The sequence below is a fragment of the Bos indicus genome, chromosome 3, assembly GCF_029378745.1.
Source record: "Bos indicus isolate NIAB-ARS_2022 breed Sahiwal x Tharparkar chromosome 3, NIAB-ARS_B.indTharparkar_mat_pri_1.0, whole genome shotgun sequence".
Classification (NCBI taxonomy): domain Eukaryota; kingdom Metazoa; phylum Chordata; class Mammalia; order Artiodactyla; family Bovidae; genus Bos; species Bos indicus.
The window spans coordinates 7,353,955-7,380,077 of record NC_091762.1 but is presented as its reverse complement, the minus strand read 5'-3'; the positions used below and the strand labels follow the sequence as shown (position 1 = coordinate 7,380,077).

Here is a 26,123-nt window from a genome sequence, read left to right as displayed (position 1 = left end):
TACCACTAGTGCCACCTGGGAGAACAGGCTTTTCATGCCACTTCTGCCATGAGCTGCATCCTTGGGCAGGTCACCTAACCTCTGTGGGCTGCAGTTGCCCCCACTCATTCAGCAGATACTTGAGTCTTACTCTGCCAGGCTCAAAGGGCTGGGAATGCAGAAATATGAGGGCGGGTCCCAACTGTCAAGGAGCTTCCATTCTAGTGGGCATGGCAGATGGTGACCATGTAAATGAGGCAGAAGCCTAAGTGCAAATCATGTTAACTGCTGGGAAAGATATAGAGTGATGTGAAAAAAATGTAACTTTAGATGAAGTCATAATGGTGAATATTTACTAAGCATTGGCAGGATACCCAGCTGTGCTAAATGCTTTTCACATGTTCTTTCTTAATCTTCCTTTTGTGACATAACCTTGGACATGGTTCCTAAGGTTTCTTTGGATTTGGAATGGTCTGCTCCTATGATTCCAAGGTTTTAGCAACTGATAGAGGGTTGGTTAAGGGACTAACTGAGAAGGGCCATCACAGCTGCTGATTTCTAGATGCAAGCAGAATACTGGATTTCCCATGTGGCAATAGTGGTAAAGAACTAGCCAGTGCAGGAGACATAGGAGATGCGGGTTCAATCCCTGGGTCAGGATGATCCCCTGGAGGAGGCCATGACAACCTTCTCCAGTATTCTTGCCTGGAGAACCCCTGTGGACAGAGGAGCCTGGAGGGCTACAGTCCATGGGGTCACACAGAGTCAGGCACGGCTGAAGCCACTTAGCATGCACCAGATTCCTACTGCTTGTGTGTATCTTCAGAGAGAGGACACAGTGCGGCCAGCAGACTTGAAGGGTATAAGAAGGTAGGCACGGTGTTGGAATTCAAACCTGGCCAGGTTTGGGACCTGAAGGAAGAGAGTTAATAAGAATGCTGACAGCGGAGAGAGTCCTGGACTGGGGGCCAGGAGCTGGGGGTGGGGGCTGGCGGCTTGTCTGCCATCTACCAACTGCTTTAGGCCTCATTGTCAACCTCTGTTATAGGAGGTGCCTCCTCCTGAACCTCACACGGTTGTGCTGGGAGCTGAGGCTGTAGCACTGAGTGGTTTTCACAGAGAAGATGTGAGTTGGGAATGCGGAGATCCAGGGACCATTACATTGTGCCCATTTGGGGGGGCCTTGTCCTTTTACCTAGGAGAATGTGGCACTGTGGTCTTTCCCTGTGGTCTTGCCTTCACTGACGAAAGATTCTTCTGTCTTTTTCTGAACAGTGTAGATTTTTGTTCTTAAGGACAGTTAACGCAACAGGTCTTAAATCCTAAATTCGCCTCTGTTGACGTGAGCAGTACAAGCAGATCGGTGGCTCAGATGGTAAAGGATCTGCCTGCAATGCAGGAGACCTGGGTTCAATCCCTGGGTGGGGAAGATCCCCTGGAGAAGAGAATGGCAACTCACTCCTTTATTCTTCCATTCTGGAATGGAGAATTCCATGGACAGAGGAGCCTGGGGGGCTACAGTCCATGGGGTCACAGAATCGGACATGACTGAGTGACTTACACGATTACATGAGGTGAGCAACTGCCACCTTCTGCCAGACTCCTTGGAGCCTGCTTTGCACATGGGCAGCTGGGGGGTCATCCGAGATCTGAGTAGCATTTATACGTGATTGGGGCTCCTTTTCTGTCAGCAATTTCTGCTCTCTTTCAGGCTCTCTGGTTGTTCACATCTTTGGTGACCAACTTCCCAGGCCCTCTGAGTGAGCATTTTCGCCTAAGCTCCAGGCAGTTGGTGGTGCACTTGTGGGATTGTGCTGTTGGGCAAAACTGCACCAACCAGGTTTTATCTCGTGTGGTTCCCTACTTTCAAGGGTTGATTCCCCACCAATCTCTGCCTGCTTTTGGTCTCTCTCCAGTGCCTTCAAAGTTATTTTTATTATTTCAAGTAATAGACTTAATGTTTTAGAGTGGTTTTAAGATTACAGAAAAACTGAGTAGCAAGGAGGGTTCCCACATACCCCTTCAACCCCCCTGCTCAGTCTCCTGTTATTAATATCTTGCATTAGCGTGTACATTTGGTACAATTAATAAGCCAGTATTGATACTTATTATTAACTAATATATATAGTTTATATATATCCATAGTTCCCTCTTTGTACATTTTATGCAGTTATTTCTTTGTATCTTGTCCAGAGGCCAAGTCTGAGGATACCAGTTTCTCCAGCATCATCACAAGCCGATCATTTGATGTGTTTATTTTTGATTCATACGTAAGCTTTTTCCTGATCTCCGAAAACACTTGACAGAAACCTTTTAAATAAAGGGCTGTTCCTTGAGGAGGGTAAGGGCAGAAAGTCTCACAAGTCAATGGGTGGTGATAATATTCGTGACTGTGTTAAGCTGTTATGTCTTGCTGCTTTTAGTGTGATTCACCAGGAAACACTACAGTTCAGTTTATCACAGTCTTCAGAAATTAATCTCTAGAAAATAGGGTGGAAGCAAGTAAATGAAGAAAAAGCACCCCCCACCCCCCCAAAAAAACTTCCTGAGGTATTAACCTAGCACCAAGGCTGAGGTTTCTCTGGAAACTTACAAAGAATATTTGAAGTCCTTTGGTTAACCTTATTTGCACTTAACTCCTCCTTATCTGGAAGATGAAGCCACAGATAAAACTGACTCATAAATCTTGTATGTTTATTACTTAGTACAATTTGCATCTTCCTTCTATTTTTTTTTTTCTTTTCTAGATGGTAGTACTCTTGCCTGGAAAATCCCATGGATGGAGGAGCCTGGTAGGCTGCAGTCCATGGGGTTGCTACAAGTCGGACACGACTGAGCGACTTCACTTTCACTTTGCACTTTCATGCATTGGAGAAGGAAATGGCAACCCACTCCAGTGTTCTTGCTTGGAGAATCCCAGGGACGGGGGAGCCTGGTGGGCTGCCGTCTATGGGGTCGCACAGAGTTGGACACGACTGAATCGACTTAGCAGCAGCAGCAGCAGTGAAAAGGAAGCAAGCCCTGATATTTTTAAACTTAAGTGGTTGCGTGAGCTTCCTGATCTGTCTGGTCTAAGACTGTCTTGTATTTTGCCCAAAATGGAGCCTCAGGGTGGACTGAGATTAGCTGTGGTGTTGGTAATGGTTAGGTATGGAGGTACTTTTTTGTTATGGAGTTATACACATACATAATGGCAGTAATCACTTATCGTAGCCTCTGATTTCTGACCCCGCCTCTGCTTCCCTGAAATTGTTGCTCTGCTTTTTGGTTCGTCATTAGTATGGATGTTTAGTTTTTGATCCCTGCTTCATGTCTCCTTTTAATCTCCTCGAATAACCATAAGGCCTAGCTCTGGTAGAGATGGGTGTCTGCTCCATACTCTCTCTCAGAAAGGCAGATTTGTGATTTTCTTCAGATGGCTGAGAAGGAAGATGAGCGTGTGGTGTGACTGCAAGTGGGATGTGTTAGTGAGCGTGGGATGACCGCGTGCATGCTTCATGTGGGCTGTGTGAGATGAGTGTGTGGTGAGTCATGTGTATGCACGTGCCACATGTGTGAGCATGTGTGCACTGATGTGTGTGAAGGTGTGTGGTGAGTACACGCACACGTGCTGGCTGGCTAATGGCGTGAAGGAGGCACGGATAGCGTGACGATGTTGGGTGTCCTCATGTGAGTGCCTTCACGTGCAGAATGCTATTCCCTGGTTAGGAAACCTCGTCCAGAGCTAGAAAGCCACTTCTCCTCTCTCCTCCCCCCCCCGGCTCGTTTGGGGTTCTCAGCACCGCCCCTTTCTGAGAAAGGAGAGGGCAGGGATCCGTTTCGGCATCTGTGTTCAGACTGATTGCCAGGTCAGTCTTGACTGTTCAGGGTTCAGGGCAGGAGCCGCCAGGCATGCAGCGCTCGGGAGGGGGGTGTGGAGACTGCCCCCAGCTGCGGGAGGGGGGGTTGCTTTGAACTTGGGCCGTCACAAACCTGGCGTCATGTCATTCCTGGCTGTGTGGGTCACTGACATGCTGGCAAACCATGGGGTCCCGCAGAGCTCAGAGGGGAGCTCTGCCAGCCATGGTTGAAGCTGACAGTGTGCTTAGATCCTCAGGGTGAGGGGGCTTGTTTACCTGCAATGGTGAGGCCGTCCATGTGGGGCCCAGACTTCCTACAGGGGGCGGGGAATCACTGTCTCCAGTGTATTACCACATACTGTGGATCAATACGAGGGGACATCCTTTCCCAGTATTTAGTTTTCAAAACCCTTTTCACTGGGGCCAGCCTCGCTCCAAATTTTAGGCAGTACCTTCTGTTCTCGTAACCACAGGAAGTACGATGACTGTCCTGCACTTCTGTTAATGTGGTCCTGGGTTGCATAGACTTAAATTATCCTGGGGCTATTAATTTCTGGGATATCCTCTGGGCTGTTTTATAGGTGCTTTTAAAAAGGAAAAGGCAAATCCAGTGGGTCAGTGTGGAATAGGGTGGGGCTGTCCTCTTGTTTCATCCTAAGTAATGATATCTAGAAATTATCTATAATTTTGATCCAGTAGTCCCACTTGTAGGAATCTAGCCTGAAGGGCTACCTGGATGAGCTCAGCCATGTGCAGATAAGGAGGTTTGTGGAAGCAATTTTGTAAGAGTGCCCTGGGGAGGTGTCCACCAGTAGCGGAGTCATCATAAGTAATGTGATAGACTTGTATCCATTGGTGGAGAAAGATATCCAAGTAATCTTTAAAGTTAAAAAATCAAGTTGCAGAACAATGTGAGTAGTATTAACCTTTTCACATAAAAGAAATTCCTCTGCGTGTCTGTGAATCTGTATGTCCATTAATATACAAAAGAGAGATGTGCTTGAGACCATTGACAGTGCTCTGCATATATCTGCATTATTTGAGTCATGTGTAGCAAAAAATTATATACGATATTAAACAACCTGTATGTCATTTGGTTTAATCAGGTTAAATTTTTAAATGCATAACTAGTCCATTCCTTTTCTCTATTTAGGAAATTGCTCAAACATCTGAGGTCTCTGTAACATCCAGGGCAAACTCAGTGAAGTTTCATTAATTAAAAAAGAAGTAGATATTATTCTTTTTTATTCTTTTAGATTGCTTTAATGCATGAAGACCAGATTTCTGTAAGAGGTTTATACCTTATCCCACATTATCTTTACTGAAATCCCATTTTACAGATGAAACTGAGACAAAGGCAAGCTAGCTTGCCACGAAGATGGTGGGAGAATCTTCATACCCAACCCTTTCTGTTTCAGAAGCCTACTTGTTTAACACAGTCCTTGCCTGCCTCTCTGATTAAAAACAAATGAGAAAAGGAAGCAGTCTCTCATGTTGCTTTTTATAAAGTTAGAAGTAGTCAGGAAACATCCTTTTGGCTCTTAATTTCCTTATCTGTAGAATGGGAAGATGAACTTGATGACCTGCGGAGATCCTTCCAGCCCTAACTTTCTGTGATTAGGGACTCTTGCATCCCTCTTCTCAGCGAGTGTTTGCTTCTCTCCCCACAGTACGTTGGAAGTCTGGACGTACCGAGGCCCAACAGCAGAGTGGAGATTGTGGCTGCCATGCGCCGGATCCGGGTGAGTGGCTGGAGATGGGGCTGTGTGGGCCTGGAACCCAGGCATCCTACCTGCTTGCCCTTTTAGAAAGTGCTCAGGGTGCCAGAATGGATGGCTGCACTCTGTGTAAGACATCTATACTGTCCAGGGGAGCTATTCTGAGCTAGGTGGTTGATGTTGCTTAAAGGTCAAGGTTAAAATGGACATATCGATGGCTGGAGGGCTACCGCCCTCTCTGTCTTGTAAACTACCGCTTCTCAAACTGAGAAGCATGCTACCCCTGAGGATGTGGGGTCTGCCAGGGAGTGAGAGGGAGACTGGTGAAGTCATTCAGCTTTTAGTGAAAAGGTTTAGTAATTAGCTGATACTTGGCTCAAAGCACTTTTTAAAAAGTAAAGCATTTTTGTGGTGCATAAAGAAAATTTACGTAAATTTTTAAGAACAAATGTGGGATTTCAACAGAATTTCCTTGGTCAGTTGCTTTAGGCTCTGGACATGTGTGTGCATTCTCTTCTGCTATTTCAGATATTCTAAAAGAGTTTGGTCAACTTTCCAACCTATTGTTTTAGGACCAGAGTCTGTGGTACATGGATCAGAGATGGAATAAAAATTAATTTTGTCTTCTGACCACTGTGAAGGAATTTCCCCATGTACTCTGTTGTGAAACAGAAGAGATCAGATTTATGCAGTTTGAGGGTGGATCTGGCATTGGGCAAATGAATTGGATTGATTTTTTGGAGAGAATTGGTATTGGAGGTGGCTAGATTGGTCACTGAATGCAGCCTGGTTTGAGCTCTTTGTCTTCTAGAAGAATCTGCTCACTTCAGTGGAAAACATATAGATGTTGGGAGCCTCATTTTGCTTTTTGTCAGTTTTTTTTTAGTTAGTTCATCTGAACAACAGAAACCTCAATTCATTGTGTTTTCTCTAAGCAGTTCATCAGCCTGCTTATTTTAGGCTGTTCACTGCTTTGACCCTCCCAGTTCTTCAGCATTTTTTATTGTTAAGTTGAATTTGTTGAAAGTATTTTTAAATACATCAATACTGTTTTTCTTGGATGCAGGAATGAGTCACTTTCACATGAGTTCATTTAATGTTCACAACAAACTGTGAAATGGGATCATGTTACCTTCATTATCTGGATTAAACTGAGGCTCAGAGAGTCACAGAGGTCTTGAATGGTGGGCATGCAGCCTGCATGCAGCCCTCCACTTGGTTTCATGAGAACATGCCTTTGACTTCAGGCCTGGCACTCAGTATTCCCAGACCTCTTCTCTTCCTTCACCTTCCCACTCAGGTAGAGACTGCTGAGGCCTGGCTGGGTGTATCTGGGGTGTTACCCTTGTGAGGATGGGTTATCGCTCTCACCACAGATGTGACCTTGGGGTTTCAACCAAAAGAGTCCCTCTTTTCTTCATACTTAACTAGGACACAGTGACTATGTTGCTTCTACTATTACTATCATTATTAGAGTAATTAATAGTAGCTATCAGAATAATAGCTACTATTCAGCACTTACTGTATGACAGGTGCTTTACTAGGCCTTTTAATATGGAAATATTATTTATTATTTGTAGCTACTCTAGATGAAGTGAGAGTATTGTTTTTATATTTTGTAGATGAGGACATGGAAGCCTGGGGTAATTAATTCTAGATCAAGTTGGTGTCAGTAGTTTGAGCTGGCATCCACACCCAGAACTGTGCTGCTCCCTGCTTTGGGTGATGACTCCCGCTGGAGAACTGAAAGGTCGGGACTGGAACATCCCCATTGAGGGAGTCAGTGGCAGAAATCCAACTTTGTAGAAGGAATGAAGGTACCGGCAAACAGCATCTTGAAGCAGAGGTGGGCCGTGGTGTCTGGTGGCGCTGGCCATACACGGGATCTGGAGCCCTTGGGGCTGGAGTGTGGCCCTGTCTCCTCTCCCTCAGCACCTGTCAGCCCAGCGGGCCATGTGCCAGCAGCTCTGTTCCCTATGACCTGCTTCCAGTACTTAATGAGCAGCTCATTAAATTAGAGGGAGGAATTAATTGGCCAGAAAGCTGTTTGGTCTGGCTGTCCGGTCACTTGTTTAGTCTGGCCACCAATGAGAACTCTGGGTGTGTGTTTTACCCTGAACCCCCCAATTCACCGCTAGGTCCGGGGTGCTATTTTCTTTTCTTCCCTCCCTTTTAGAAGCTGTTTTGGCTATAATTACAGTTGTCAAGAACCAGAGCATGTGATTTCCGTGCAAAGGACTGTTCCTGACTTGGTCCTTTTCTGTTGAATGGTGCCAGGCTAACGTTGGGCAGGACATGCGGAGTTTGGTTCCTGGGTGCTCTTGTGGACTCTCAAGATGCAGGCCTCCAGCTTGGTGCCAAGCAGCGGCCCATCCTCAGAGGAAAGCAGTTACTCTAAGGACCTTGGTGCCTTACGTCTGTGAAATGAGTTGTGCCATGCCAGGCCCTTTAGACGGAGAAGGCAATGGCACCCCACTCCAGCACTCTTGCCTGGAAAATCCCATGGATGGAGGAGCCTGGTGGGCCGCAGTCCACGGGGTGGCTAAGAGTCAGACACGACTGAGCAACTTCACTTTCACTTTTCATTTTCATGCATTGGAGAAGGAAATGGCAACCCACTCCAGTGTTCTTGCCTGGAGAATCCCAGGGACGGGGCAGCCTCATGGGCTGCCATCTATGGGGTCACACAGAGTCGGACACGACTGAAGCAACTTAGCAGCTCCTTTAGATGCCAGTCTTCCTGGACAGGACAGTGGATGAAGCAGTGCAGATTGTCTGCATTTCCCAGAGAGGGAAGCACTCAGTGGAGGGCTTGTCCTGGGGTGACCAGACTCACCTTCCGAGCTGGGGCTTCAGCGGCCATTTGGAGTCCTGTTCCTGCCCCCGTGTCACACCTGCAGTGCCGACTCCAAGCTGACTAGGTGGACTGTTGATTTGACTGATGCTTTTCCTTTTTCCCCATTTCTCAAGGTACTCTCACCATATAGATTTTCTTTTAAAATTTATGTTATCTGTCTTCGGCATCTTTTTATTTTTCATGTGCTTGTGAAGATTTTTTTTTTTGTGGAGATTAAAAACACATGACATTTTGACCATTTAAAAGTGTATAATTCAATAGTGTTAAGTATATTTACACTGTGTAACAGGTCACTCTGAAATTTTTGCGAAACAGACTGTACCCATTAAACACTGATTCTCCCTTCCTCTTCCCACAGCCCTTGGCCACCACCTTTATATTTTCTGTGTGTACAATTTGACTGTTCAGATACCTCATATATATGGAATCATACTGTATTTACCATTCTGGCCTGGCTTATTTTACCTGGCACAATGTTCATAATGTCCATCCATGTTGTAGCACCTGACATTTCCTACCTTTTTTGGCTGCATAGTATTCAGTTGTGCCCAACTCTTTGCGACCCCATGAACTGCAACCTGCCAGGCTCCTCTGCCCATGGGATATTCCAGGCAAGGATGCTGGAGTGGGTTGCCATTTCCTTGTCCAGGGGATCTTCCGAACCCAGGGATTGAACTCAGGTCTCCTGCACTACAGGCCGATTCTTTTCTGACTGAAGCTACCAGGGGTGTATACAGTTGAATGTGTATAGCACATTTTCTTTATCTGTTTATCCATTGTACGCTTGGGCTTCTTCTAACTTTTGGCTATTGTGGCTAGTGTGAATAATGCTTCAGTGAACTTGAATATGCAAATTTTTCTTTGAGATCCTGTTTTGAATTCCTCTGATGTATATTCAGAAGTGGGATTACTGGGTTATATGGTAATTCTTTTTTAAAACTTTCTGAGGCCTCTCTGTACTGTGTTCTATAATGGTTGCACCATTTTTGATCCCCCAGCAGTATAATTTTTTTTTTTTCCTCAGTAACATGTGTATCTGATTGGGTAGTGGCTTTTCAATAGGTGAGTTTTCTTTTTTCTGGTAAGGATTTGTTGGGATGGGAGCCGTTAAGCAGTTGGAGTGTTCATGGGTGGTTTCAGGGAGCAGAACATGGATTCATAATGGATTGCCAGGCTGCTTGCTGTCACAGGGACCCCCTGGCTGAACTACCCTATGCCAGAGTGTGGGAGTTCCTTATACTGTTCTTCTGAGGGCAGGATCTGGGGGTGTGAATGGTTGTAAGTGCAGCCTTAGCACAGGTGGCATGGTATGAGTTGGCACATAAATGGATGAATTCATCAGCATTTCTTAGAAGGCCTCCCCTGAATTGAGCACCTTCACCTTCTGCTTCTCTAACACTCCAGGCAGAACCACTTCTGGCCCTGCCAGGCCCTGCCCTGGTCACCCAGACCCCCTCTTCTTGGCTGCACAACTGTTGGTCAGGCTCTGGTGACCAGCGTGGCGTGTTCCCGGTTCACATGTGTGGAGCCCACTTAGAGTGGAGACCACGCAGGTGAGAGCCTAGGACCTGCGAGGCAGTGGAGGAAGAAGTAAGGAGCAGGAGAGCCAGCCCTGCCCAGCTGGGGAGGGTGGTCAGCACTTCCTCTTGCTCTGTGGCTAATAGCGATTATTCGTGTGTATTTGTACCTTGTACACTTACAACTTTTAACCTTCTTTCACATATGTTATATCATTTGGGGCTTCCCTGGTGGCTCAGATGGTAAAACATCTGCTTGCAGTGCAGGAGACCTGGGTCAGGAAGATCTGTCCTTGGGTCAGGAAGATCCCCTGGAGAAGGGAATAATCTTCTTACTGCTGTTCGATGAGAGGCAGAAAGATGGGACAGGGAGGAAGGAAGGAAGGGGACCCTTGGCACAGGCACATGCTGTGCTGATGATTCAGTATTCTGTTGGGTGCTGCTATTCAGCAAAGGGCAAACTAGACACATGAATATATTATTAGTAAAAGGGTAAGAGGCTAAGCAAGTGTGTAACTGGGAGGTATTACCCAACTTGGGGGAGACAGGGAAGGCCCCTGGGTTACTGAGGGTTGGAATCAATGATCAGTAGATACTGCAGCCAAATGACCCCAGAGACGAGACTATTGTGGCTCAGGGAGGACTTGCATCTCCTGAGGGGAGGTGGCCACATCACACTGTACTGTCTTTGAACCTCAGCTTCCTGGCTTAATGCCTGACCATTAGAACACAGTAGTGTTTTGTGAATGAATGAGTGACTTAAATGTTTTCCTCAATAAAATGTACTTGATTAAACTCAGTCTATTGTGTACTTCAAATACACAGAATCATAACACACCATTCATTGTTTGATGTGACTGTAATTGCAGTTTATCAGTTTGTCCATCAGATTTTACAGAGGCCCAAGGTCACACAGGAGGAAGACCCAGATCTTCTGATGCCCAGCCCAGTATGCTTTCCACTGCAGAGTGAGGCCAGTGGAAATTCACTGCACATTTTTTGGTTCCTTGTTTTCTTTGGATGGCTTCTAGGAATTTCCATTGATTAATTGGGAGTTGGGATGGATTTGGGGACACTTTGTCAAACTGAGTTGGAATGAACTGCAGCTGTGGGTAGTAGCAGTTTTTTTTTTTTAATTGGAGGATAATTACAGTATTATGGTTTTCACCATACATCAACATGAATCAGCCATAGGCATACATGTGTCCCCTCCCTCCTGAACCCCCTGCCACCTCCCTCCCCACCCCATCCCTCCAGGCTGTCGCAGAGCACCGACTTTGGGTGCCCTGTGTCACACGTCAAACTCCCACTGGCTATCATTTTACATATGGTGACGGGTATGTTTCAGTGCTGTCCTCTCAAATCATCCCACCCTCTTCTTCTCTCACTGAGTCCAAAAGCCTGTTCTTTACATCTGTGTCTCCCTTTTGAACCTGCTTTTTGGTTGTTTCCTTTTTCAGGATTTGGCACGTTCCCCAGGGTTGAGACCCTTGACACATAAAGACCATGGTCTGCTCCCTTGTTTGTTGTACTCGTAAGAAATCTTCAGTTTCTGTTATTTTCTGTATTAGGTTACTGTTGCTGCTGAAACAAATCAACGCCGTCTGACTGGTGTAAAACAAGGCAAGCTTATTATCTTACAGTTCTAGAGATCAGAAGTGAGTCTTATGGGACTAAAATAAAATTGCATCAGCAGGGCTGTGTTCCTTATGGAGGGTCTAGGAAAGAATCTGTTCCTTGTCTCTTTCAGCTTCTCGAGGCCACCTGTGTTGCTTGGCTTGTAGCCTCGTCACTCTAAACTCTCCTTCCATCACCATGTCCCCTTCTTTGACTGTGACCCTCTTACCTCCTCCTTATCAAGATCCTTTTGATGACATTGGGCCTATATGGAGAATTCAGGATAATCGTCCCATCTCACAGTTCTTAAATGACTTCTTCAAAGTCCTTTTGCCATGTAAAATAACACGGTCACAGGTTCCAGGCACTGGGATACGGACACCTTTGGGGGCCCGTCATTTCACCCACCACACCTGACTTGTCTGCTGTCTACCAAATAGGATACTCTAAGTGATGGAGGCCAGACTAAACCAACAGGCCCTCTAATTTCCGATCACGTACTTTACCCACTGCCTCACATTAGGCTGACCACATGTTCTCCTCTGAGCTCAGTGATGACCCAGGTAGGGAGGAAGCTTAAGAGATATTCCCCGGAAGCACTGGATGATTCTCCTGCTCTTTGTCTGCTCAGATGTTCAGTCGTGTTTGACTCTTTGTGATTCTGTGGACTGTAGCCCACCAGGCTCCTCTGTCCATGGGATTCTCCAGGCAAGAATACTGGAGTGGGTTGCCATGTCCTTCTGCAGGGGATCTTCCTGACCCAGTGATTGAACCTGTATCTCCTGCATTAGAGGGATTCTTTACCGCTGTGCCACTTGGGAAGCCCTGCTCTTTGTCTACCAAGGATCCAGAGGTCTGAGAAGATGCCAGTTGGACAAAGACAACAATGGAAGAGGGGGTATAACTTTAAAAAAAATTGCACAACTTAGAATGACTCACAAAGTTCAGAGAAGTTCTGTGAGCCCACAGTTGGTCTGGCGCAGTGGGATCGCTTGCTTGGAGGTTAATGGTTCAAAGTTGAACAGTGGCTGGTCATACTGAAATCAGGCTACTGACTTTGCACCATTGGGTCTGCTGTGTGAATAGGTGAATCTGGTGGCCAAATATTTAGCATAGTTTTCAAGGCCTTTGTTCCCAAATACTAATACCATTCCCTATCATTGCACTTTTTAGATTCCTCAGGAAGGCAGCACTGTGTAGTCAAAAGAGCTCTCAGTGAAGAATGAGAGTTGAGCTTGCAGCCCCTTGACGTGTAAACTTGGTGAGGTATTGACTGCCATTAATTTCAGTTTCCTTGTTTATAAAGGGGAAAGGATGATACTTGTTGTTTTCCCTGGTGTTATTGTTGAGTCTGGGATAATGCATGAAAAACTACTTTATAAACCAAAAAGGATTATTTATACTCATCAGTGTCATTTGGACACCTTCTTCTGGGTTTCAAAGCATTTCATATGGATAAATACCCTGAGATGCTGAACTGCTTCGTCTAGCTTCTTTTAATAGCCAGCATCTTTTTCCAGATTTTGGTGGCAAGCCTTGCTTCCTCGGGAGGCTTCCCCCACTAGATCATTTTGTCCTCTCACATGGTCTCATGGCAGCACACCTCTCTCTTTTGTAGCACTTGTAACAACTATATTCCCAGAGTCTGGCAGGATGCCAGCCTTTGCTCAGTAGGCTTTTGTTGAGTGACTGAGAAAATTAATCTTAGCTGATAGCCATGTGAGCAAAAAAGCAGTGAAACCCAGTGAGGCTCTACTGAGGGGCTGGGGCGCCAGGGAGCGGGGAATCTGCAGTGAAGTCAGACCTGACCTGCTTTGTCACTTGCCAGGGACACTGGTGTGTGGAGAGCCAGGCTGGGCTCCAGAGTGGCAGCTGCTGTTCTGTCACTGCCTCCCCTTGGGAACCTGTTGTAGCTGCTGGAAGGGAAGCCTCAGGTGGGGAAGGGTAGAGGCATCTTGCTGGACCTTCAGGGCTGGAGAGAAGGTGGCTGTCTTTGCGGCCACAGACCAGACTTAGGCCTGGTAAAAGCCCAGGGGCCTGAGCCCTGCAGAACTGTGGTGCAGCCTCCCAGAGGCCATGCGGCCTGCCTCTACAGGCTGTATGCCTGCAGCTGGATGCTCTCAGATGTGTGGTCCCCATCATGGCTCCTCCACTGTGGTCCACAGTGTGGCCTGTGGGCTGGGTGAACACTCAGCCACCCTGAAGATAGCTCTCACCGTAGTCCAGCATGGGATCAGTTTGCTGCTGAACAGGGACTTGATCTCTCAAGAGGGACTGCTTAGGAGTGGTGTGGTCAGTGGCCTAGAACAGAATGGGCAGGTGACCAGGATATGGCCAAGCCCTCCCTGCTCCTGCAACTCCCTTCCAGTGGTGCCGACTCTTCCAGAAATTTCTCTCAAGAGAACCAATAGATGTAAAATGGCCCTGGATGCTCTTGGGAGAAGATCCAGGGACTGGGGGACACGGGGGCTTCATGGAACAGTGGCTGGAGTTACGAGTGCTGTATAGCTGCGTGTTTCCCTCCCCACATGCATTCAGCCCCTGCATGTGGCTGCCTCATACATTTGTGGCCTCCTTATACATTCAGCCAGGAAATCCATGCTTTACCCTTTCTGGAAGGCTTTGTCCAGAAAACATTTTGTTTGTTTGCATAACTCTCCCCCTCAGCAGCTACCCTCAGCATCATTTTCTCTCTTGCCATTAATTGTTTTCCTTTTCTTTCCAAGTTCAGAGTTGGCAAGGTTGCCTCTGAGCAGCTTAGATTGTAACACAGGCCTCCCTCTCATTACTCTAGCATGGCCCTGTTAATTTCCTATTGCTACTGTAACAAATTACTGCAAACGTAGTGGCTTAAAACAAAGCAAGTCTATTATCTTACACTTCTGGAGGTCAAAAGTCTGAAAGGAGGCTAAAATCCAGTTGGTAGGGCTGCTTTCCTTCTGAGGCTCTAGGGAGAATCTGTGCCCTTGCTTTTCTGGCTTCTAGACGCTGCCTGAATTCCTTAGTCCTTGGCCTGTTTCCATCTTCAAAGCCAGCAATCACATCTGACCTCTGACCCTGCTGCCTCCCCCTAACACGCGTAAGACCTTGGTCATTACGTTGACTCTTCTTCCTCCTCCTGACGATCCAGGAAGACATCCCTGCCTTGGGGTTTTTAATTTAACCACAGCTGCAGAGTCCCTTTAGCCATATAAGGTAAACATAGTCACAGGTTTTGGAGATTAGGTTGTGGACATCATGGCGGTAGTGGAGCAGGGACGGGTGGTGTGGTGGTGACATTATTCTGAAGATTAGACTTGCAGCAGGGATTGGAAAGATTCCCCCCCTTTACTGGGGCACTCTAGTATTGGGGCCATAAGTACTAAGTTCACATCCTCTTCCTTCTGTTGACTAGCTGAATGATTTTGGATGTGTTTCTTGCTCTGCCAGTCTTTAATCAGTAAAGTTGGGATAGCTTCAGTTCAGTCACTCAGTCGTGTCTGACTCTTTGCGAGCCCATGGACTGCAGCATGCCAGGCCTCCCTGTCCATCACCAACTCCCAGAGTTTACCCAAACTCATGTCCATTGAGTCGGTGATGCCATCCAACCATCTCATCTTCTGTCATCCCCCTTTCTTCCTGCCCCCAATCTTTCCCAGCATCAGGGTCTTTTCAAATGAGTCAGCTCTTCACATCAGGTGGCCAAAATATTGGAGTTTCAGCTTCAACATCAGTCCTTCCAATGAACATTCAGGACTGATCTCCTCTAGAATGGAGTGATTGGATCTCCTTGCAGTTCAAGGGACTCTCAAGAGTCTTCTCCAACACCACAGTTCAAAAGCATCAATTCTTCTGCCCTCAGCTTTCTTTATAGTCCAACTCTCACATCCATACATGACTACTGGAAAAACCATAGTCTTGACTAGACAGACCTTTGTTGACAAAGTAATGTCTCTGCTTTTTAATATGCTGTTTAGGTTGGTAAAACTTTTCTTCCAAGGAGCAAGCATCTTTTGATTTCATGGCTGCTGTCACTATCTGCAGTGATTTTGGAGCCCCCCAGAATAAAGTCAGCCACTGTTTCCACTGTTTGCCCATCTATTTGCCATGAAGTGATGGGACCAGATGCCATGATCTTAGTTTTCTGAATGTTGAGTTTTAAGCCAACTTTTTCACTCTCCTCTTTCACTTTCATCAAGAGGCTTTTTAGGTCCTCTTCACTTTCTGCCTTAAGGGTGGTGTCATCTGCATATCTGAGGTTATTGATATTTCTCCCGGCAATCTTGAATCCAGCTTGTGCTTCCTGCAGCCCAGCGTTTCTCATGATGTACTCTGCATAGAAGTTAAATAAGCAGGGTGACAATATACAGCCTTGACGTATTCCTTTTCCTATTTGGAACCAGTCTGTTGTTCCATGTCCAGTTCTAAGTATTGCTTCCTGACCTGCATTCAGGTTTCTCAAGAGGCAGGTCAGGTGGTCTGGTATTCCCATCTCCTTCAGAATTTTCCACAGTTTATTGTGATCTATACAGTCAAAGGCTTTAGTGTAGTCAGTAAAGCAGAAGTAGATATCTCGGCAGATATATTTTTCAGTTTTATGTGAGTGCGTGCAAAGCGCTGAGCAGAGTGCCTCGCACGTGTTTGGTGCACCACATAATAATCCCCTTCCCTCCTTTCTAATTAATGTGTATTGGGCAGGGCAGTGGGCTTAGAAAACCATACAAGTTGGCTGTCAGACACACTTAAGCACACGGTAAATGTTAGCTATTAAAGGCATCAATTTTGTATGCCATTACTTTTTTCCCTTAGTTTGTGGGTAAGTGTTTCTCAAAATGGGTTCTGTGGCTCTCTTGCAATTTAAGGATGTTAGTTTCCAGGGTCTGAGTTCTTTATAAGAATTTTAAAATTTCGTGTTGTCGTTTGAGCCAATAACAAAGTGAAATAAGCCTATTGCAGTCTTTTGGAAGGGCCATATTATGCCCGAATGCTGCCAACTGATTTTATCGTCTACAGTTCTGCTTGTTTTCTTGTGTTGGCCCCAGAAAGTTCTTTTGTAATCGTGCACTGAAGAGAAGTTTACCATATGTCTGTAGTGAATTCCCATAAAGCGAAGGACCATACCTGGTGGAAGTGAGCTTTCGCACTGGTGGGAACAGACTAGCAGAAACACGGAGCCAGCTCACGGAGCGCAGGGCTGCAGGCAAGGCTGCGATGCGGCCGCGCTCCCCGGGTGGCTTTCTGAGTTGCTCCTGGCTTGTGTGACTGGCATTTGTTCTTATTAGTTCCAATATCTCTTCTGATTTGTTGGCTCCTGTGCTGTGCTGCTTTCAAAATACTATCACCCAAGTGTGTGTCTGCTGGACTCAGTAGAACTTGGGTAAAGTACTCACAACATATTCCTGTTGTGAGAAGGGGTGTAGTTTTAGTTAAATAAGAAAATCTTCTCTGACATAAACATTTTTACTTTAATTTATTGGTTATATAACTTGTGTTTAATTTATAAATTTGTAAAAAGAACCTGTATGTATAAATAGTTTATATCCAATTTTATGTCTTACATATTTAAACAATTATGTATGATTTGCCAAGAGTTTTTTGGTAACAGCTTTATTGAGGCATAACTCATATATACTGCAACTCATCCATTTTAAGCATATAATCCAATGGTTTTTAGTATTGTGCAACCATCACCATAATCAATTTGAGAACAATTTTATCACCCCACAAAGAGACTTTGTACTTCTTAGCCATCACCTTCGAATCAGCCCCAAATCTCCCATGCCAGCCCCAGGCAACCTCTAGTCTACTTTCTGTCTCTACGATTTGTCTGTTCTGGATGTTTCATGTAAATGGCAGTCGTATGATATATGGTCTTTTGCATATGGTTTCTTTCACTTAGCATAATGTTTTCGAGGCTAGCTATAGTATGACATGTATCAGCATTTCATTTCTTTTTATTACTGAATGATATTCCATAGTATGAATATACCAGCTTCCCTTGTGGCTCAGATGGTAAAGAATCTGCCTTCAGTGTGGGAGACCTGGGTTCGATCCCTGGGTTGGAAAGATCCCCTGGAGAAGGGAGACTCCCCACTCCAGTATTCTGGCCTGGAGAGTTCCATGGACTGTGTAGTCCATGGTGTCGCAAAGAGTTGGGCACAACTGAATGACTTTCATTTCACTTCATTTCATTTATTCACTCAAATGCTGAGCATTTGCAAATTTTTTTTTCTTACAAAGAGGCCTATACTTTATTAAATTTTAGAAAGCATTTGATGTGGATTGAGGAGTATGTTACAGTTGTCTTCTTAGCCAAAGGAAACAAATAGTTGGTTTCTTCGGTAATCTTGGCCAAGGCATTCTCGTCAATATAAAGAATAGTGTACTGATACAAGAACTTATTTTTTTTCTCCAGTCATTAAAAAAGTATAATGAACATTGGGTACACATATCTCTTTGAATTAGTGCTTTCATTTGCTTTGCATAAATATTCAGTGGAATTGATGAATCATGTGCTAGTTCGGTTTTTAATTTTTTGAGGACCCTCCATACTTTTTTCATAATGGCTGTACCAATTTACATTCTCACCAACAGTGTGCTCTTAGAGTTCCCTTTTCTCTACATTCTCATAGCATTATTTACAATATCCAAGATCTGGAAGCCACCTAAGTGCCTACCAACTGATGAATGGTTAAATGTGGTTTATATACTTTGCAATAGAATATTGTTACAGCCACAAAAATGAATGACATCTTGCCACTTGTGACAGCCTGGAAGGACCTGAAGGGTATTATACGAAATGAAATAAATCAGAGAAAAGCAAATATTGTATGCTTTCCCTTATACGTGGAATCTAAAAAACCAAACAAACATATATAATAAAACAGAAACAGATTCACAGATACAGAAAAGAAGTTAATCTTTGCTAGAGGGGAAGGGGCTGGAAATAGGTGGAGGGGACTAAGAGGCACAAACTACTGGGTATGTATTAGATTGATACAAAAGTAATTGTGGTTTCAGACCATGAATTTTAGATCATAACTAGGCTCAAACACCTGTTTATTAATCAAAGCAGGAACCATTACAGTCAACACATTTTTGCCAACAAGAAATGTTTGTTTTTTTTCTGTAGCTTAAAAAGACTTGCTTTGGGATTCGATAAACCCTTGGAAAGCATTTTCTGCCTTCTGCTGGTCGAGGAAGCTTTTTTTCTGCAGAAAGTTGTTGAGATGCTTGAAGACGCGGTAGTCAGTTGGCCAGAGGCCAGGTGAAGGTGGCCGATGAGGCAAAACTTTGTAGCCCAATTTTTTCAACTGTTGATGTGTTGGTTGTGCGATATGACGTTGAGCGTTGTCATGGAGAAGAATTGGGCCCATTCTCTTGACCAACGCCAGCTGCAGGCATTGAAATTGTTGGTGCATCTCATTGGTTTGCTGAGCATGCTTCTTGGATGGAATGGTTTTATTAGGATTCAGAAAGCTGTAGTGAGACAGGGAGCAGACCACCAAACAGTGACGAGGACCTTTTATTGGTGCAAGTTTAGCTTTGGGAAGTGCTTTGGAGCTTCTTCTCGGTCCAACCACTGTGCTGGTTGTTGCCAGTTGTCATAAAAATCCACTTTCTGTGTCATGATCTGATTGAAAACTGGTTCATTGTTGTGTAAAATAAGAGAAGAGGACACTTCAAAACAGTGATTTTTTTTTTTTTTCAGTTAGCTCATGAGACACCCACTTATCGAGCTTTTTCACCTTTCATATTTGCTTCAGATGCCGAATGACCATAGAATGGCTGAAATTGAGTTCTTTGGTAACTTCTTGTGTAGTTGAAAGAGGATCAGCTTCAGTAATCCTCTGACTTGGTCATCGTCCACTTCGACAGCTGGCCATTGAGTGCCTCATCTTCAAGGGTCTTGTCTCCTTTACAAAACTGCTTGAACCACCACTGCACTCTACGTTCTTTAGCAGTTCCTGGGCCAGATGCATTTTCGATGTTGTGAGTCATCTTTGCTGCTTTATGACCCACTTTGAATTTGAATAAAAAAAAACTCTTGAATTTGCTTTTTGTCTAACATCATTTCTATGGTCTAAAATAAGTAGAAAATAAACAGCAAATGATAAGTCATTAGCCAAAAGCATAAAGCTAGAAGTGCTCATTAAAATGGTGTGTAACACAACCATGTTTATTTAAGAATGTATTCTAATATCAAATGGCAAAGTTCAACAATGCAATACTGCAATTACTTTTGCACCAAACTAATAATACCATAAGTCACAGGAATGTGATGTACAGAACAGAAAATACAGTCAATAATAAGAACTTTGGTATATAATCTATAAAGATAATAAATCACTAAAAAAAAAATTGACTTTCTTTTTTGAGCCAATATTGTTTTGGACTCTGGGGATATAACAGTTTACAAAGCAAAGTTCCTGTCTGCACGGAGGTTATATTCTGGTAGCTAGGATGAAGATAAATGAGGAGACAATACATGTAAATTGTTGGCAGAGAAATAAAGCAGAGCATGAGGTTCGACAGTATCAGGAGGTACGGGGTGAAAGCTTATATGAATTGTTGGAAAAGGCCTCTAGTCTAGGGTGACATTTGACTCTCTAGAGATGTGAGTGTGACCTAGAGAGGGAGCAAGCAAGCCGTGTGAATATCTGGAGGAGGCCTCTGGACAGAAGGAACAGTAGGTGCAAAGGCCATGGGGCAGAAATGGGCTTTGCAGGTTCGAGAAATAGCAAGTAGCACAGTGTGGCTGGACACTCAAGAGTCCAGGTGGGAATGGTAGATTATTTCCAGGAGTTTATTCCTAGGAATCACGTATCATGTGAATCTGGTTCACTTATTACCTGCTGAATGCTTGACCACACATGAGAAAATGCATTTATTTTCCCCCCAAGTCTGTAGCATGTTGAAAAGTCACTCTGTGCGAAGAGCTTTGGTTCTCCTCCTGAGGTGAACAAGTTCGGAATGATTTTAAAACAGGGACAGAGCTGCTAAATGCATTAATCTGTACATAGAGAAAGAGTTAGCAAGAATCAGTTGTTATCAAAGCTAACACATGCTTGCTTTTAAAGAAGGTGACTGACTTTATTACAGCCGTTTATGCTCAAGAGTAAGAAATAATGTAATTGAGCTTCCGTGGGAGCATTTGAGTATTACCTAGCTCAGCCCAGTTTCTTGTGCTGACATGATGTTCGGGGGTCTTCTTGAAGCCAGTGATGTTTATCCATCACATCAGGAGGACATGAAGAACCCGGTTCATATGGTAATTCTATTTTTAGTTTTCTGAGGAGCCTCTATACTGTTCTCTCTAGTAGCTGTACCAATCAAGATTGTAGGAGGGTTCCTTTTCTCCACATCCTCTTTAGCATGTTTTATTTGTAGACTTTTTAGTGATTGCCATTCTGACTGGTATGAAGTGGTCCTCACTGTAGTTTTGATTTGCATTTCTCTAATAATTAGTGATGTCCGGCATCTTTTCGTGTGCTTACTGGCCATCTGTTGTCTTCTGCCCATTTTTTGATTGGGTTGTTTTTTTGATGTTGCATTATATGAGTTGTTTATATATTTTGGAATTTAAGCATTACTGTATAATCCAGCAACCCTATGCCTGGGAATATATCCAGACAAAACTATAATTCAAAAAGATATATGCACCTGTATTTTCAAAACTTGGAAACAACCCAAGTTGATTGATAGATGAATGGATAAAGCTGTGGTGCATATATACAATGGGATACTACTCAGCCAAAAAGAACAAAATAACGCCATTTGCAGCAACATGGATGCAACTAGAGATTATCATGCTAAGTGAAGTAAGTCAGAAAGAGAAAGACAAATATGATGGTATCACTTATATGTGGGATCTAAAATATGGCACAAATGAACCTGTCTACAAAACAGAAGCAGACTCACAGACACAGAGACCAGACTTGTGGTTGCCAAGGGGAGGAGGCAGTGGCTGGGGGTTAGGGTTGGTAGATGCAAACTATTACATTTATAATCAATAAACAACAAGGTCGTAATCTATAGCACAAGGACGTATAGTGAATATACTGTGATGAACCGTAATGGAAAAGAATATAAAAATGAATGTATATGTGTATATAACTGAGTCACTTTGCTGTATAGCAGAGATTGGCACAATATTGTAAATCAACTATATTTCAATAAAAAAAGTAAAAATAGACAATCTCTCAAAGAACAGAACCCTCGTTCATTACTGCTGCATTCACCGTCTCTGGGGACCTATCTGTTCATGTTACTGCCGTTAGTAACAGGTTGCACTGAACATCCACTCCTTGTTTTGATAATGTCTGTGCATTTTAAAAAGAATATCCATAATGTTTATCATTTTAACCATTTTAAAATGTACAATTCCGTGACATTAAATAATTCACAATATTCTGTACCTATTGCCACTATCTATACCCCAGATCTTTTAATCATCTCCAGCATAAACTCTATACCCATTGAATAACAACTCTCTCTCTTTGCTCTCAGCCTCTGGTAACCTCTTCCGTGCCATCTGTCTGATTTTTGCCTGTTCTAGATTCCTCATATAAGTGGAATCTCAGATAATATTTGTCCTTCTCTCTCTGACTTATTTTACTCAACATGATGTTTTCAAGCACCACCCATGTTGTAGCATAAATAAAAATTTTATTCCTGTTTTTATGGCTGAATAGTATTCTCTTCTGTGACTTTTTGCACTTAGCACATTATGCAGGCACTGGCGTGTGGCTATTTCCTTTTGGGACCGAAAGCAGTGTATTGCAGGAAAGGGATGCATAGTCATGGAAGAAACACGTGCAGCAACAAACCCTGAGGACCTGGACCGCTGGAAGGAAGCCTCTTCTGTCCCGGCTGAAAGGCTCAGTCCTCACTTAGGTAGTACTTCATAGTTATTAAAGTCAGTTTTCATGTCCATTGTCATCTAATGTCTTCAGTAACTTTTTATAAAGTTAGACAGTTAAGGCAGATATTATCCCTGTTTTGTTACAGATAAGGGTCCTCAGAGTGAAATGACTTGCCCCACTTATCTTGTTGTCCTGATCAGTGCTGACACAGGATTGATTATAGACTGTGGTGTGTGCTATGTTACAATGTCAAGCTAAGTGCAAAATGCTTTATGAGTTTTATATTACTTGATCCTTCCCTTAACTTTGTGTGGTGTAGGTATGATGATCATCCCCTCTTATAGATGAGGAAGCTCTCTCATCTATAGGGAGGTTAGGTAACCTGCCTAAGATCACAGAACAGGTAAGTGGGGAATCTGGGATTCACTCCTGAGCCTGAACGAGGCACAGTTGTGGTATCACACCCAAGGCAAGACTCCAGTTTGCTTACTCTTGGGTCAGAGATCTTCCCAGAACCTGCTGACTGTCCCCGCTTTACCAAATATCGGTTCCGGCAGTGTCATCTGTGTCTCTGATTGTGCTGTTCTCCAGTCTGGGAACACTGCCAGACAGTGCACAGCACTAAATGTAAATAAGGCCGTTATTGGATTTTTTTCCCATAAACTTCTTTTTAGATTTTGGGACTCATACATCCTGTGTGACACCACCATTTGGATATCCCAAAGGCACCTTAAATTCAGTATGTCAAAAATAGAATGCATCATTTCCACACTCTCTTTTCTTTGCTTGGAACCTTCTCCCCTGCAGTTTTTTCTGTTAATGTTTCCTTACCTCACTGAAAGGCATCTTATCAGTCCAAGAATGTCAGCCTGAAACCTCAGTCACCTTAGACTATTCTCAGTCAGCAGCCTCCACATTAGTCGCCCCTACTGATTTTGCCCGGTAAATATTTAAAAAATGTGTCTCTCCCGCTTCATCCCTCCCCAGGGGGACCCCTGTCATTTTACAGAGATTGGAGTTGCCCTTCGGGTTGTTGCTGTGCGCTGGGCTTGTCCCCCTCCTCCCCATCTCCCACCCTGCTGTCTAAAGGCACGTCTATGGGAATTGTCCTGCTTCAAACCATGTGGTGACAGGGGATCCACCCACAGGCTGGAGTCTGGCATGAGGGCTTCTGCCTGGCACCTCAGGCCAGTCCTGCTGTTCTTAGAGCCCTGTGCTTCCCTCTGCCTGGGAAGCTCCCCTTATCAGTTGGCCTAAGGGCTGAACTGCTGCGTGTCCTGCACAAATCAATCTGGGCTTTCATCCTTCCTAGAGGCTTTCTCCCTGAAGACCTCTGTCTCGGCACTCAGACCACAGTGTGTGTGTCTCCTTTAGGGCAGGGACTGCGATGATCATCATGAGAACCATGGGCTGAAGGTGGATTCTTCTCTCGTAAAACAGGAGGAATGTCAACCCTGTCGGACTTACAGACAATGATGCTGTTGTGTCCTGAGGTGCCTGCCTATAACAGGTACTCCGGGATGTCAGCCTCTCCTCTCTGCATCCCTGCTGCTTGTGTGGCTGGAGAGAAGCCTCCTCCAGGCACCCCTTGACACGCTCATTTGCTGGAATGTTCCCTTCTGAGCTGTTCTGGACTTGGAGGCAGAAGCCCTCTGTGTATCTCTCTGTCACATTGCTGTGGGCAAATTAATTTCTCTGAATGTCAGTCTTCCTCTCCGTAAAGTGAGGGAGTGGTTATTTCCCCCAGTTTCCTCAGCTGTTTCATGAAGGTTCAATGAGATGCCACAGAGAAGGCTGTGTAAGCTGCCATGCGCATGTACAGATAGGCGGCCTTCGGGCCCACCAGGCAGTGAGATGGGTGCCACGCCTCCGTCAGGACTCCTGTTGGTAGAATCTCCGGCCTGGCATTGCTGTCGTTGAATCTGGTGCCTCCACTGCCGGGTCTTGGTGGGAAACCTGCCGTGTCTGCCTCTGCGGCAGGCACCCAGCCCTTTGGCACCGCGTCAGCGTGAGACAAGGCAGCAGCTGCTGTTCCTAGGTCCTCTTTCTGTCTCCCTGGAGAGGCGTTTCACCGTGTGCGTCGGCTGTGGGAATAACACATCACTTCTCCACAAGGAGCTCTGTCGAAGCAGCCCAGTCGGAATCACCCTTGTTAGTGTGATTAGCAATTTACCCTGTTTCCTTAACCACTAACCATCTTGAGAAGATCTGGCATTCTTTTTTGGCTCTGTGAATAGTCTCATCACTGAGGGCTCGTTAAATAGGTGGAGCGGCACACCCTGGATTCCCACTGAAAACAGTCATTCTGAGCTCTTCCTCCTTACAGAGCTTTTCTCCAGAACTGCCGAGTTCTGGGCCTTTGCTTCCTGTCTTTTTAGAGGCCGTGGAGGGGACAACGTGGTCTTGGGGCTGGAGAGCCCCTGGCTTGCCTCTCTGGCTGGGACTTGCATCCTGAGTAAGCTAATCACCCCTGGCTCCAGGTGGCTGTGTCGCCGAGGGAGGTTCTGGGAAACCCTTTTCCCTGTGGGAAGTCAGCATCCTTGGTTTCCTTTCTCTCCAGCTGGCTCTGCCCTTCCCAAGACATCCCAGGCTCTTCTCTCTCCAGCTCCTCCCGGAGGCGGGGCTCCTGCCTTTGCTGAGACCTCAGGCCCCCTAGTAGCCCTGGTACCCTTCTGCAGAGGAGGGCCGGGGCTCTCCCTGGAAGGGCCTCTCCGAGCAGCTCAGACACATCAATCTTTGCTGGATTTTGTGGCCCCAGGCGGGTCTTAGTTTACCCCAACCCAGGAGGAGCTGGAGAGAAGGCATTTGAATAGTCTTGAGTATGTATGAGTTGTTAATATCTTTAAGTTTGGTATCTCCTCAACTCTTTAAGTCATCTGGTGGAAAAACCAGGAAAGGACAGGGAGGTGATGGTTTCATTTCTTTCAGGTATTACTGGTACCCAACCATCAGACCCAACGATCAACAGTGAGAGCAAGTTTACAGTAATGTAATGTTAGTTGTTGTGTAACAGATACTGTTGTAAGCATCTGACTCACTTAATCCTCACGATTACTTTATGAAGAGGTGTATCAGTAACTTGCCCAAGGTCACACAGTCAGTAAATGGCCAGGATCCCAGTTCCAGAACCCGGGCTGTTGACTGCCACGCTGCCTCTCTAAGGGAGATATAAATCACCACCGAGTCACTTCAGTTGCGATGAGCTGCTAGATGGATATTTTGTGGTGCACAGAGTGTAGCCTTGACCTCTGTCGGGCTGCTCCCTGCACAGAGTCAGCAGCAGTCTGTATTTGCACTCCTGTTAAAACTGATGCCATCTCATCCCCACCTCTCTACAGCTGCTGGTTGAGCCAGTCTACTCAGGTCGGAACTTCCACAGCAGCCTGTTCCTCCCTGGTCCTCAGCTAGGCTTTGTCACGTCAGCTGTACAGCTGCAGAAACAGCTGATCAGACAGGGTCACACTGCTTGGGGAGAGGGCAGTAGCAGGTCCCCGGGGGAAGCTGCCTGCTCACTTGAAAAAGCAAAAGCCTAGAAGTCCATGTGCATCGTCTGAGGCTCATAGGCCGTGGGTTGGTTTGTCCCTCCCTCCTTTCATTGAAAAGCTAAGCAGTCCTGTTGAAGATAATAGATAAGAAGAGCGGCTCCCAGGCTACAAAAAACTGCCTTCTCTGGATGGTATCAAAGTTGCTTATTGAACAGAAGGCTTAAGTGACGGTGGCCATGAGGAATTGCAGTCGCGTCTGGCTTGGTT

At 45.1% G+C, this 26,123-nt stretch overlaps 1 protein-coding gene across 2 annotated transcripts in view; it reads left to right on the top strand.

Moving 5' to 3' along the window:
• Positions 1-26,123, top strand: part of C3H1orf226 (chromosome 3 C1orf226 homolog) — a 360,848-nt gene that overhangs the window by 84,336 nt on the left and 250,389 nt on the right. For both annotated transcript variants that reach the window (XM_019986989.2, XM_019986985.2), the window contains exon 2: positions 5,489-5,560. In XM_019986989.2, the coding sequence (XP_019842548.2) occupies positions 5,489-5,560 (72 nt within the window). The remainder of the gene's footprint in view (positions 1-5,488; positions 5,561-26,123) is intronic.